At 38.3% G+C, this 12416-nt stretch overlaps 1 protein-coding gene across 1 annotated transcript; it reads left to right on the top strand.

Moving 5' to 3' along the window:
- The first annotated feature begins 2040 nt into the window (after window positions 1–2040).
- On the top strand, window positions 2041–7380 carry LOC113038909 (ATP synthase subunit alpha, mitochondrial). The gene is made up of 11 exons (XM_026196707.1): window positions 2041–2229; window positions 2892–2967; window positions 3116–3285; window positions 3734–3907; window positions 4020–4186; window positions 4266–4566; window positions 6201–6425; window positions 6508–6615; window positions 6699–6843; window positions 6937–7087; window positions 7163–7380. The coding sequence occupies exons 1-11, from the start codon at window positions 2170–2172 to the stop codon at window positions 7239–7241; spliced, it is 1656 nt and encodes a 551-aa protein (XP_026052492.1). The 5' UTR covers window positions 2041–2169; the 3' UTR covers window positions 7242–7380.
- Window positions 7381–12416: the final 5036 nt, after the last annotated feature.

Raw genomic sequence — 12416 nt, 5'->3', positions numbered from 1 at the left:
TTCAAGAATCAATATTTACTGGAATGAAACCAGGTTGTTTGTGTCAGAACATCATGGTACATTGATATGTATGACAAGCACGATGGCATGCAAGTGTTTAAATCCATGTACTTTGCTTTTGTTTAGTCTATACTTATCACCACCATTAAAAGGCAGCAGGTGCATAAATACACTTTTGTTTACTCAATGTAGTTCTGAGAGCTTAGGTGTACATTTAGATTTTTTCAATAAATACAAAAACATTACCACTATGGGAATATAATTCAGTGAACTGTTATATATATATATATATATATATATATATATATATATATATATATATATATATATATATAAAATAGAATTATTAATAATTATTTTATACATAATTATTCTTATATATATATATATATATATATATATATATATATATATATATATATATATACTACAGCTCAAAAGTTTGGGATCAGTAAGAATTTTTATATTTTTTAATGGAGTCTCTTAACGCTCAACAAGGCTGTATTTATTTGATCAAAATAAATATTTATTTTTTAAATATTGTGAATTATTATTTCATTTTTTAATATTGGTTTTCTGTTTTAATACAATTAGTACAATTTAATTTATTCCTGTGATGCAAAACAGAATTTTCAGCATTATTACTCCAGTTTTCAGTGTCACATGATCCTTCAGAAATCAATCTAATATGCTGATTTATTATCAGTGCTGGAAATAGTTGTGCTGCCTATATATATATATATATATATATATATATATATATATATATATATATATATATATATATATATATATTTATATGAATAAATTAAATGAAAACATTTTCCTTTTATAGCTTTAAATTGAAGGACATAGAATATATAAATGCTTAAAAATATCATAATAATAATAATAATAATAATAAACTGTATAAATACTAAAAAAAAGGTAATGAAATGCCTCCTTACCAAATATTTCTAAAAGAATTAATGTTGGTCAGAATTATTTTATTTTCTGAAAAGAAGTGACGTAATCAGTCATAAAATATGAGCTTTTCTTCCTCTTTTGGATAAATTCCATGAGCAAGCACTCTTGGCCTGTACCTGTGCTTTGTGCATAATTTTTCTCCTCGCAGAATGAAAATATGGAACAAGAATTGATTACAGTTAAAGGCAAGAGTTTATTTTTTGAGAAATGTTTGGATCATGTGTTAATGTATTTAAACAATTTATTTGATTCATCTTTAAAAATTCACTCTTACGATTCTTTTTTGTCCAAATTCAACTTTCCTATAAAATTACAAAAAAATGATGTTGTAACCAAAGCTATTCTCTCTGGGCTTATTAATTTAATGTGCAGCCACCTGACGGCTTATGAAGTTGAAAATAAAGATTATGATCTCCTTATAAATGGTAAATATATTTTTAATTGAAAAAAAGTATTAACAAAGATATGACAAGTATTTAATGAACAAAAGCAAGTTACTCCAAGAGGGACATTTTAATTGAAATCCATTTTAAGAGATGTTAATTGGAGAAAAGCAATGCTGCTCCCTTACAAATTTTGTATTTCTAACAAAGTAATTCACCTGAAGATCTTACACAAAATATATCCAACTAATATGTGGCTTTCTAATTTTATGGATATTGGGAAAGAATGTTCCTTTTGTAACAACGGTGAAGAGTCTTTAAATCATCTGTTTGTTGATTGCCAGAGTGTAAAGTTTTTTTCTTCTTCACTTTTTCAGTTAAAATTTGTCTAATGATAACACTGAACATGAAAGAAATTATTTGCTACTTTGAGAATGATGATAAAAAATTCACAATTTTGTAAATTTTATCATCCTGAATGGCAAATTTTTCATTCATAAATGTAGGTTGTCAAAATCTCCTCCTTTAACAAACTCACTCTGTTAATGAAGTCTCTTAAAATGTACATATATATATATATATATATATATATATATATATATATATATATAAAATGGACATAACCTTGACTTTATAGAATTTACATGAACAAAATAATCTCGTCTTCGTGTCGCCGAACTACATCCGGGTGAGTGGCTGACCTTTCCTATATGAGCTGCGCTCGCGACCTCCATTTCCTTCACTCGGCTACTCGCGCTCCAGCCGGCCGTTGTAGGAGGACACAAGCTCGAGCTCCCGCTACACAAACCAAACAGTAAACATGCTCTCAGTTCGCGTTGCGGCGGCTGTAGCCCGCTCCCTGCCCAGACGGGCCGGATTCGTAAGTCTGATTCTGTGTTGTTTTGATGAGCGCGCGGCACGGAGCGCTGAAAGTCAGCGGCGCCATCTTGCTTTATGAAGGGCCTGCGTATCCTGCGGTTCAATTTAACTTTATTTGATTCTCGTTTCAGCTATAGCTATGTGTTGTTTAAGGGAAGGGAATCTTCGTGTTTTTTACTTCTGTTTAAATTAGAAAAGCGTACTGTTGCATGTTTGGCAAGTGACGAATGAATGACTTTCTCAATTGAAGGTCAGGAAACGCTGCTTTGGGTGTATGTCATGTCAGCTGTCATTAACTTTACTCTTCAAGCTTGGTGTCTCTTTATGTTTAATGTTTGAATACGTCCATAATCTATCACTTTTTTTTGTTGCACTTTAGTTTATTCTTCATGACCTGGTGCTTTGTGCCGCATGATGATAACTAAAGGCGATCAGACAATTTATTCGAAATGAGAAGTTAAACGAGCACTCTTTGTATTTGTAGTTGGTCTGCTTTTTACAATCTTATTTGAAGGAAATAATGGGTTCAGCTCCAGTGACGTTGTTGTTCGCACGTGAAGGTCAAAGGCTCACATGCACCTAGCTTGGATTATTATGGCCGGATCTTAAGGTGTATGTCAATCACAAACACTATCGTTGTAACCAATATATTTGCAATTGCAGGTTTCCAAGAATGTTGCTGCTGCATGCATTGGCGCAAAGAACCTGCACACTGCCAGACCATGGCTGCAGAAGACAGGTTATTAATCCCTTACTTTTTGCATTAGTTTTTTTTTTTTGTTTTTTTTTGTGAATTTCTTGGATTATTGCATTTTTTTTTTTTTTTTTTTTAATTTTTGGTTTGCATGCAGTCATTCACACTCAAAACGCTTTGCATCACTCCTCAGGCACAGCAGAAGTGTCCAGTATTCTGGAGGAGAAGATTCTTGGAGCTGATACTAGTGCTTCTCTGGAGGAGACGGGCCGTGTGCTGTCAATCGGTGATGGTATCGCTCGTGTGTACGGGCTGAGGAACGTGCAGGCCGAGGAGATGGTGGAGTTCTCCTCTGGTCTAAAGGTGAGCTAGCAAGGGGTCAGAAGGTCGTGACGGAGCCATCAAGAGCCATGTTTCCACCATCGGGTCAGAAACTCCACTGCGCTTCACTAAAACCCACCCTTCACACGCCTCTCAGGAACAATGTCAGACAACTCCATTTCACCAACAAAGAAGTTTTCAAACGAATAAGAAATGAGTCTATGAGATCCAAACGAACATAATAAAAGTGACTGTTTGTTTTTGCATGCTGTTAAATATTCAAATCCAAAAGCATCAATGTTTCACAACAATTGATAAATTTATCTTAATTTTTCAGGATTGGAAAGTTTGTCACAAAGAAATAAAGCGTGAACAGCCTGTTTTTCTAAAATACTACTAAAAATTACTATAAATGAATTAGGATTTGAGTATGGAATCCGGTTTAGTTCACTGGTGGCTGTTACATTAAGACTTTAATTTCTCTCCGTAGGGCATGTCTCTGAACTTGGAGCCTGATAATGTTGGTGTCGTGGTGTTTGGTAATGACAAACTGATCAAAGAAGGTGACATTGTCAAGAGAACCGGGGCTATTGTTGACGTTCCTGTTGGAGAGGAGCTGCTCGGCCGTGTTGTGGATGCTCTGGGAAACGCCATCGATGGCAAGGTCTGACCACAAACTGGATACTTTCATTGTTTTAGTTCGGATTAAATTTTTTATTTTATCTAATGGTCATCATACTTGAGTTGACCAATCAGTCTCTGTTTGTCCTGCAAAGGGACCCCTGGGCTCTAAGCAGCGTAGGCGTGTGGGACTGAAGGCCCCTGGCATCATCCCCCGTATCTCTGTGAGGGAGCCCATGCAGACCGGCATCAAAGCCGTGGACAGTCTGGTGCCTATTGGCCGTGGCCAGAGAGAGCTGATCATTGGAGACCGTCAGACTGGGTAAGATAGTGACTTGATGATCAATTTAAATGCTTGCTTCATTTGCACTTGGTCATCCATTTCAGTTTGTTTCCTCCAGCAAAACCGCCATTGCCATCGACACCATCATCAACCAGAAGCGCTTCAACGAAGGCACTGAAGAGAAAAAGAAGCTGTACTGCATCTACGTGGCCATCGGTCAGAAGAGATCCACCGTGGCCCAGCTGGTGAAGAGGCTGACAGACAGCGGTGCCATGAAGTACACCATCGTGGTGTCGGCCACCGCGTCTGACGCCGCTCCCCTGCAGTACCTGGCTCCTTACTCCGGCTGCTCCATGGGAGAGTACTTCAGAGACAACGGCAAACACGCCCTCATCATCTACGACGATCTTTCCAAACAGGTGAGAACTTTGTAATAAAGCTGCGGTCTACTATTTGGTGGACTTTTGCAGGAACTCCCTGAATGGGGAACGTCATGTGAGGGTGAAAGATTCTAGAGCTAATTTAAACTGGCTGTTGGTTTGCCATACGGACCAGTAGAACGAGGCTTGGTTCGTGCAAAGTGACTTCTATGTGAGCAGTGCATTAGTCATCACTAGGGCTGGGCAATTTTTTTTTCAATCGATTTTTGTCAAACTTTGTATGATATTCAATGTGTCTGTTTTCTTTTAAGTAATAAAAAAAAAACTGCTTTTAACATGTATATGTAATGGAAGTAGTGCAAAACTAGTACAGAAAGTGCATGGTTTATTAATGCATGCAATCCACAAATCTGTCTCTGGTTTAAGAGATGCTCTGGCATAAAACGGTTCCCACTGCCACTAAAAACCCTCTCAGATGAAGCGCTACTTATACACTGTCTATATTATGAAAACTGGTAAAACGAATAAAAATTGAAATTCCTATTATAATATCTTAGTAATTCCACATTGCCATAGCCTATGTTTCTATTCACACAGCGGTGATTGAGTTGGTGCATTTATACAGAGACCACAATACAGTCAAGATCTCATGACTGAACACTGACCGGCTGAATGATGCTTTCATTTAGATTGCTAAACTACAGCTTGTTTGTTTTTCAGATCATCTGCGGCGGCACTTCCAAAATGAAGAGCGTGTTTGCATGTGCGTGGTTGCTAGATTGCTTAAAATAAGCGAAACACCAGGAACAAAATATCTATGTAACAGCAAAAGCTGATGATGGGATTTGAACTCCTGACATCTGGCAACCGCACTTCTGAAAGCTTGCGTAGTAGAGGAGTGTAGAGCAGTCCACAATAACATGTTCTGTTTTTAGATGTTCGGCACGGTCTTTTGGGAAAGTATGCTTTAATTTAAAATATGACATTCACGATAACTACATATTTTACATGGTCAAAAATTGCGACATTATCGCTAATATTCAATATATTGCCCAGCCCTAGTAATCACTACAGAGTTTTTTTGCCTACAAAACAGCTAGTGCAACCTTAATACACTGGTCCAAATATCAGAGGCATTTTGTAGTGCTAAACAACCTTTTTTAAGTGCCTGCATTTTTCAGCACAAAGTGCAGCAATTTTCTCTTTGATACGAGGAGCTCATTATCAGCTGGTGTTTGCACTGACTTCACCATAAATGCTGTCTCAAGCAAACTACATCAGAGTTTGGAGTGCTTTTAATATGCATTTAAGGATCACTTTAATTTCAATGCTTTTTTTTTTTTTTTTTTTAAATCTATTCCTTAAATGCATGTTTGTATTAAGTGCATTTAAATGCTCTGACATGTATTTTTGCTTTTTTTTTTTTTAGCCGTATTTAAAATACAGAATTTTTGCCAAATTGTGCAGCAGTATAAACGGCCAAAAAGTTTTTGTTTTTTATATATGCAGCCGTAATGCACATTATGTAGTCACCAAAAAAAGCTACATCTTAAAGTGTTCACTGCCACATGCATGCGTTAGACTCTCTCCCAACATTGTGTCCTAGGATGCTTTTCAAATTGTAATAAAGGAGTTTGAATGAAGAGAATAACGGTAAACCTTGCACTCTTCAGGCTGTTGCCTACCGTCAAATGTCCCTGCTGCTGCGTCGTCCCCCCGGTCGTGAGGCCTACCCCGGTGACGTCTTCTACCTGCACTCCCGTCTGCTGGAGAGAGCAGCCAAGATGAACGACAACTTCGGTGGTGGATCCCTCACCGCCCTGCCCGTTATCGAGACCCAGGCCGGAGACGTGTCCGCTTACATTCCCACCAATGTCATCTCCATCACTGATGGACAGGTGAGAAACCGCACAAGCAGATCTTCTGCACGATCAACGATTGGATTCCCAAGCTGATCTTCTCAATCTCCTATACCTGCAGATTTTCTTGGAGACAGAGTTGTTCTACAAGGGTATCCGTCCCGCTATTAACGTGGGTCTGTCTGTGTCCCGTGTCGGCTCTGCTGCCCAGACCAAGGCCATGAAGCAGGTTTGTTTTGTAACCCAGTTGATGTTTTTGAGCTCCTTTCAATGTGAAAATGGTTCTAAAACAACCATCCGTTCGTTCTCCAGGTGGCTGGTACCATGAAGCTGGAGTTGGCCCAGTACCGTGAGGTGGCCGCCTTTGCCCAGTTCGGTTCTGATCTGGATGCCGCCACACAGCAGCTGCTGAACCGAGGCGTGCGACTCACAGAGCTGCTCAAGCAGGGCCAGTACGGTAAGTGCACTGCTGCCCCCTGCTGCATAGGAGGATAGGTTCACCCATAAACTACAGGTTTGTAATGATCCTGTGCGGTTTTGTCTCGTTAAGCTCCCATGGCCATTGAGGAGCAGGTGGCCGTCATTTACGCTGGCGTGAGAGGATACTTGGACAAGATGGAGCCTAGCAAGATCACCAGATTCGAGAAAACCTTCCTTCAACACGTCATCAGCCAGCAACAGGATCTGCTCACAGCCATCAGGCAAGTTTTCTTGAGCATTTCTGTGTAAGAGAAGCCAGTGAACAGGTTCATGTCTAAATGTTTGTTGTGTTTCAGGGTCGACGGTAAGATTTCAGAGGCCTCTGACGCAAAACTCAAGGAGGTTGTGCTTAACTTCCTCTCAAGCTTCGAGTAGACTCTTTCGCTGATGTTTTGTCAATGTTTGCATAGTGCTTCTGCATAAATTTATACAAATCCTAAAGAAAAGTTCCAGTGGCACTTGATCCTCAATGTACAGAAGTCTCCTAACAGAGAATAAAGTGTTCCCAACTCCATTTTTGTTTCTTTACACTTATTGTGTTGTGACTAATCATTTAAGTTATGAATTTGGGACTTAAAATATGAAAAATAGTTGTGTAATGGGAATTCTGATTTGCTGTGCCCTTGTTTGACTGTAATTTGAGTTGAGGTTCTGTACTTGCTGACAGGTAATGGAGCATATTGCTTATGCAGGTGAAGGTGAGAGAACTTGATTATTTCCTAAATAGCAAGGTTGGCAGACATTTTTTTTTTTTTTTTGTCCCTTTTAGAGATTTGGGACTCTGAGGTTTGCATGAAAGCTGAAATCAGGGATTTAAGTCTGATGGTTGCATTGCCTGGAAAAAGTGGAAGTGAAGGTTTTTCAAACCTCAACCTAATTTTTGATCGTCTGCCACTAGTTGTAATATGGTTCGGGTCATTTCAGTTCAGTGTCATTTCAGGGCAGTAACACACACTCGTCCACTAGAGACAGTAAAGTAAAACTTCTAGTGTTCGTTTTCATGACTTTATAACACCAGATGGAAACCGTGCACTTCAGCACATATGATGGCAATTTGCTTTTGCTACTGAAGTCCTATAGTAGCTGATCAAGGTTTGTTTAAATGTACATCTGGTATGGTATATTCCTGAATGATATCTCTCACGTTAACCTACTAAAACCTGACCCCTTGGCAGTAACCCACTGATGGTATTTCTAAAATGCCCTCTACTGGCTGAGAAATACTCACATGGGTAAGTGACACTATACAGAACTGAAGGGAATGTTTAGTGAGCGAGTAACATTATTCTCCTTTGTGCATGGTCATCAAATGTGAATGTCCACCTACATGAACGTCAGAGACTGCTTTTGATACACAAACTTAAAAATTGGAAGTAGAACCAAATAGGTTTTAAATTCTGGTGTCCGAACTCTCTCTCTCTCTCTATATCTATATATATATATATATATATACATACACACAAGATATGATTCTTCTGCAAAGAACCATTATTTCTGAGAGCACACACTTACATAATTTCTGTAAACTCTAGTTTGTGTGTCGTCCTATAGCGGCTTGCATAATGTACCTCGGAAACACACACACCCCCTCAAGCATCAGTTGAGAAAGTACCATTACATCTTGTTCTCTGCATGTTGTGCTGCTTTAATGGGCTGGAGGAGATGTTATATACCAGCGGGGGATACAGTACACACATCTCTACTGAAAGCTAACGATCATACAAACTCCCACACTGATCTCCCATGTGAAAAATTATCTTCTGCTATATTTACACACATGTGTAAAGGCTCTGGTATTATTATCTCCCATGGCAGAAGTTTTTAATATGACAAACACACTCTTGGCACAAGGACTGGGAAGGTCTGATGTTGGAGTGTGTGTGTGTGCGCATCTATAAACCAGACCGGATGCTCCAGGCCTGCTGTTTGAGCGTGCGTCATTTGAGATGAGGTTTAGCGGTGAATCCACGTCTGAGAATCTAGACATCAGCACACGTGGATAGAGAGGTCAGGTTTAGCGAGGAGGAACAAAGAGACGCAGATATTGAATATATCCATTTATTAAACAGAAAGCGTGCATTGACTCTAGATTCTGATTACAAGAGCAATATTATATGCTGAAATAAACACACCTGTGGCCACACATCAGTTGTATTTCATATTAATGTGTTGTAAACACTCTATAGTTTGGCTTATGTGTTAAATTACATTATGCTACATTATGTATAAATTACATAAGTTTTAATATAATATTTGTGTCTTTTATTGTATTGACGTTGTCATATGACCTAGAGTGACTTATTACTCTAATTATAGGCTTTATTTGTTTCCTTTACTTTCCTCTTAATAAAATTGTCACATCCACATCTGTAATCCTGTAATTTGTCATCAGACATTGGTTTCACTTGAGTCTTGGTGCCATTTTCCTTTAGTTTTTATAGACCACTTCCTTTTTATAGACCATGTCCAACTCCAGGATTTTCTAAATGTATTATCTTTGACATTTTGCACATGGATCTTAACAAAAAGATGGCATAAAACTACAGTAAAATTCACTCTATATATTTTCTAAAATATTATTTTGTGAACAACTCATCCATGCATTTTGATAACACTTGTGTATTATATTAATTCATTACACACAGACTGATATATACCAAATGTTTATTTCTTTTAATTTTGATGATCCCAAGTTCAGGATCTCAGAAAATTAGAATATTGTGAAAAGGTTCAATATTTAAGACACGTTGTGCCACACTCTAATCAGCTAATTAACTCAAAACACCTGCAATGGCCTTTAAATGGTCTCTCAGTCTAGTTCTGTAGGCTACACAATCATGGGGAACACTGCTGACTTGACAGTTGTCCAAAAGACAACCATTGACACCTTGCACAAGGAGGGTAAGGCACAAAAGGTCATTGCAAAAGAGGCTGGCTGTTCACAGAGCTCTGTGTGCAAGCACATTAATAGAGAGGCGAAGGGAAGGAAAAGATGTGGTAGAAAAAAGTGTACAAGCAATAGGGATAACCGCACCCTGGATAGGATTGTGAAACAAACCCATTCAAAAATGTGGGGGAGGTTCACAAAGATTGGACTGCAGCTGGAGTCAGTGCTTCAAGAACCACTCCAAGTTTTAGAGCACTTCATGCTTCCTGCTGCTGACCAACTTTATGGGGATGCAGATTTCACTTCCCAACAGTTGGCACCATGCACACAGTGCCAAAGCTTCCAGTTCCTGGTTTAAGGACCATGGTATCCCTGTTCTTAATTGGCCAGCAAACTCGCCTGAACTTAACCCCATAGAAAATCTATGGGGTACTGTGAAGAGGAAGATACGAAGATGCTCATACTTCTCATTTTTATACTTTCTAATTGGCCAAGATTTTTAAAAATCCTTTCTTTGTATTGGTCTTAAGTTACATTCAAATTTTCAGAGATACTGAATTTGGGATTTCCTTTTTATTTGTCAGTTATAAACATCCAAATTAAAAGAAATAAAAATGTGAAATATATCAGTCTGTATGTATTGAATGAATATAATATTCCAGTTTCACTTTTAAATGGAATTAGTGAAATAAATCAACTTTTTGATGATATTCTAATTATATGACCAGCACCTGTACAGTATGTTTTAATAGTATAGAAAAGAGAAGCATGAACATTTCTCTTAAACATTCTCCCACAGAAAGTCATTTAGGTTTGAAATGGCATAAGAGTGAGTAAATAATTTTCAGTTTTTGTATGCAAAATTCTCTTTGAAATGCCCTTTGTGGTCTAAAAATAGGTTAAGCTACTTTTAAATGTGCTCTCCAGAGGGCGAAGATCATCTGAACGCTACAAATATTTTCATAGAGGCCATACTTTTTATTCTATTGCTGTTTATCGGCAAGATGAAAGCTTTAAACACTGGAATCAGCCAGAATGGAGCAACCGTCTGGAAAACTGCTCCATTTCCTGTGTTTTTGCTTCACTTTCTGTGAAAGCCATTATCTATCTGCCACTATACACACACATACACTATATAATATAAAATACACGCACACACACACACACACACACACACACACGATAAAGCAAGATGATCCAGTAGAGTGTTTTTGGTCTAAACACACACAGAGGATTATTTTTTCTATCGGACATCATGCGACCATTATCTCATTAAAGCGATGAAGTCAGTGTTTTGGGGCTGGTTCCACTTATCTGATTTACCTGCGCCGTTTGACCTTTTCAGTCTCCATAGAGGTTTTCTTTGACTAAAGCTCTCTAAATCATTAGAGCCGGTCCACCTGGTCCCCAGACACCGTCTGACAGAAAGTCATGCTTATAACACTTTGTGTTGTTTATGAGAGAAGACCTCCAGAACTTTTCCCCCTCTTGTTCATTCCAGGTAAACCGTTTATTGCTGTGTTTATTTGTTTGACTGGCTTTCTAACATTCCGAGAAACTATTGTTAGTAGTTACACGTCTTCTCTCCCGATGCCAATGTTACAAACACCGATCCAGACGTCTAGCTCGGATTTAAGTTGGAACTGGGAGTGGAACGAATGTCAGTCTGTTTGGGTTACGAGATGTGAGACCTGTTCAAAGCTTCTGGGGTTTCAACACTGAAACTTGTTGATGGAGATAAAGGTGTTTTACGGTTAATTGCAAAACCAGATTTCAAAGTCCTGGTAGTTGCATATTTGATCAATATTTTTTGCTGTTCCATTTGCCTTAAACTTGCCCTGATTTTGTTTTTCCCAAACACATGCACACTCTCTCTGTGTGTTTGTGCGTAAGGAGGCTAAGTACCTGAATAATAGCTTCCATGTGCGACCTGCATCTCCACATACACACACACACACACACACACACACACACAGCGCTCGAATGTCCCTGAATGTTATCCATCACACACTCTCATTTATCTCCGCTGATGTGCCTTTGAGGTTTGTAACATGTGTCCACGCATTTGAGCTGCTTGTCTTCTAAAGCCCGACATTTGCCTGTTGATCGCAGCGCCGCCAGTCCATCCAGCATCAAGCGTAACACGCAACAGAAGCTGATAATTGATTCCTGTTGTTGTACTTTTACCCCGTATCCTCATTTCTGAGAAAACGACAAGAATAATGTTTATGAGCTAAGGAAATTGCTCAATTGTTGAAAATTCCTTACATTTCCGCAACCTTTTGTGCAAGGAATGTTCTGGGTTTGAAGTGTGTTGGCATGCTGTTGATTACCTCAGGACAGAAATTCAGCTCGTCCATCAGTTTGTAAAAACAACTAAGAATCGTGTTTACAGGAATGCACTTACAATGGAAGACATTGCACAGGGATAAATGTTAAATACATGCCGTTTTAAAAATACATGATAAAATACTGATAAAATATTTAATCAATCAAATTATCTTGTGTCATTAAAAAAATTATATATGAAAGTGAAAGTGGTGACATTTGGTAACCCATACTCAGCATTTAACCCATGCAATGCACATACACACAGCAGTGAGTAGGGATATGAAACTGGTTATTAATCTTGTTTATATATAAAGTTATATCAATTATTTGAA

This window comes from Carassius auratus, chromosome 21 (genome assembly GCF_003368295.1).
Source record: "Carassius auratus strain Wakin chromosome 21, ASM336829v1, whole genome shotgun sequence".
NCBI lineage: Eukaryota > Metazoa > Chordata > Actinopteri > Cypriniformes > Cyprinidae > Carassius > Carassius auratus.
This window is presented reverse-complemented; position numbering and strand designations above follow the sequence as displayed.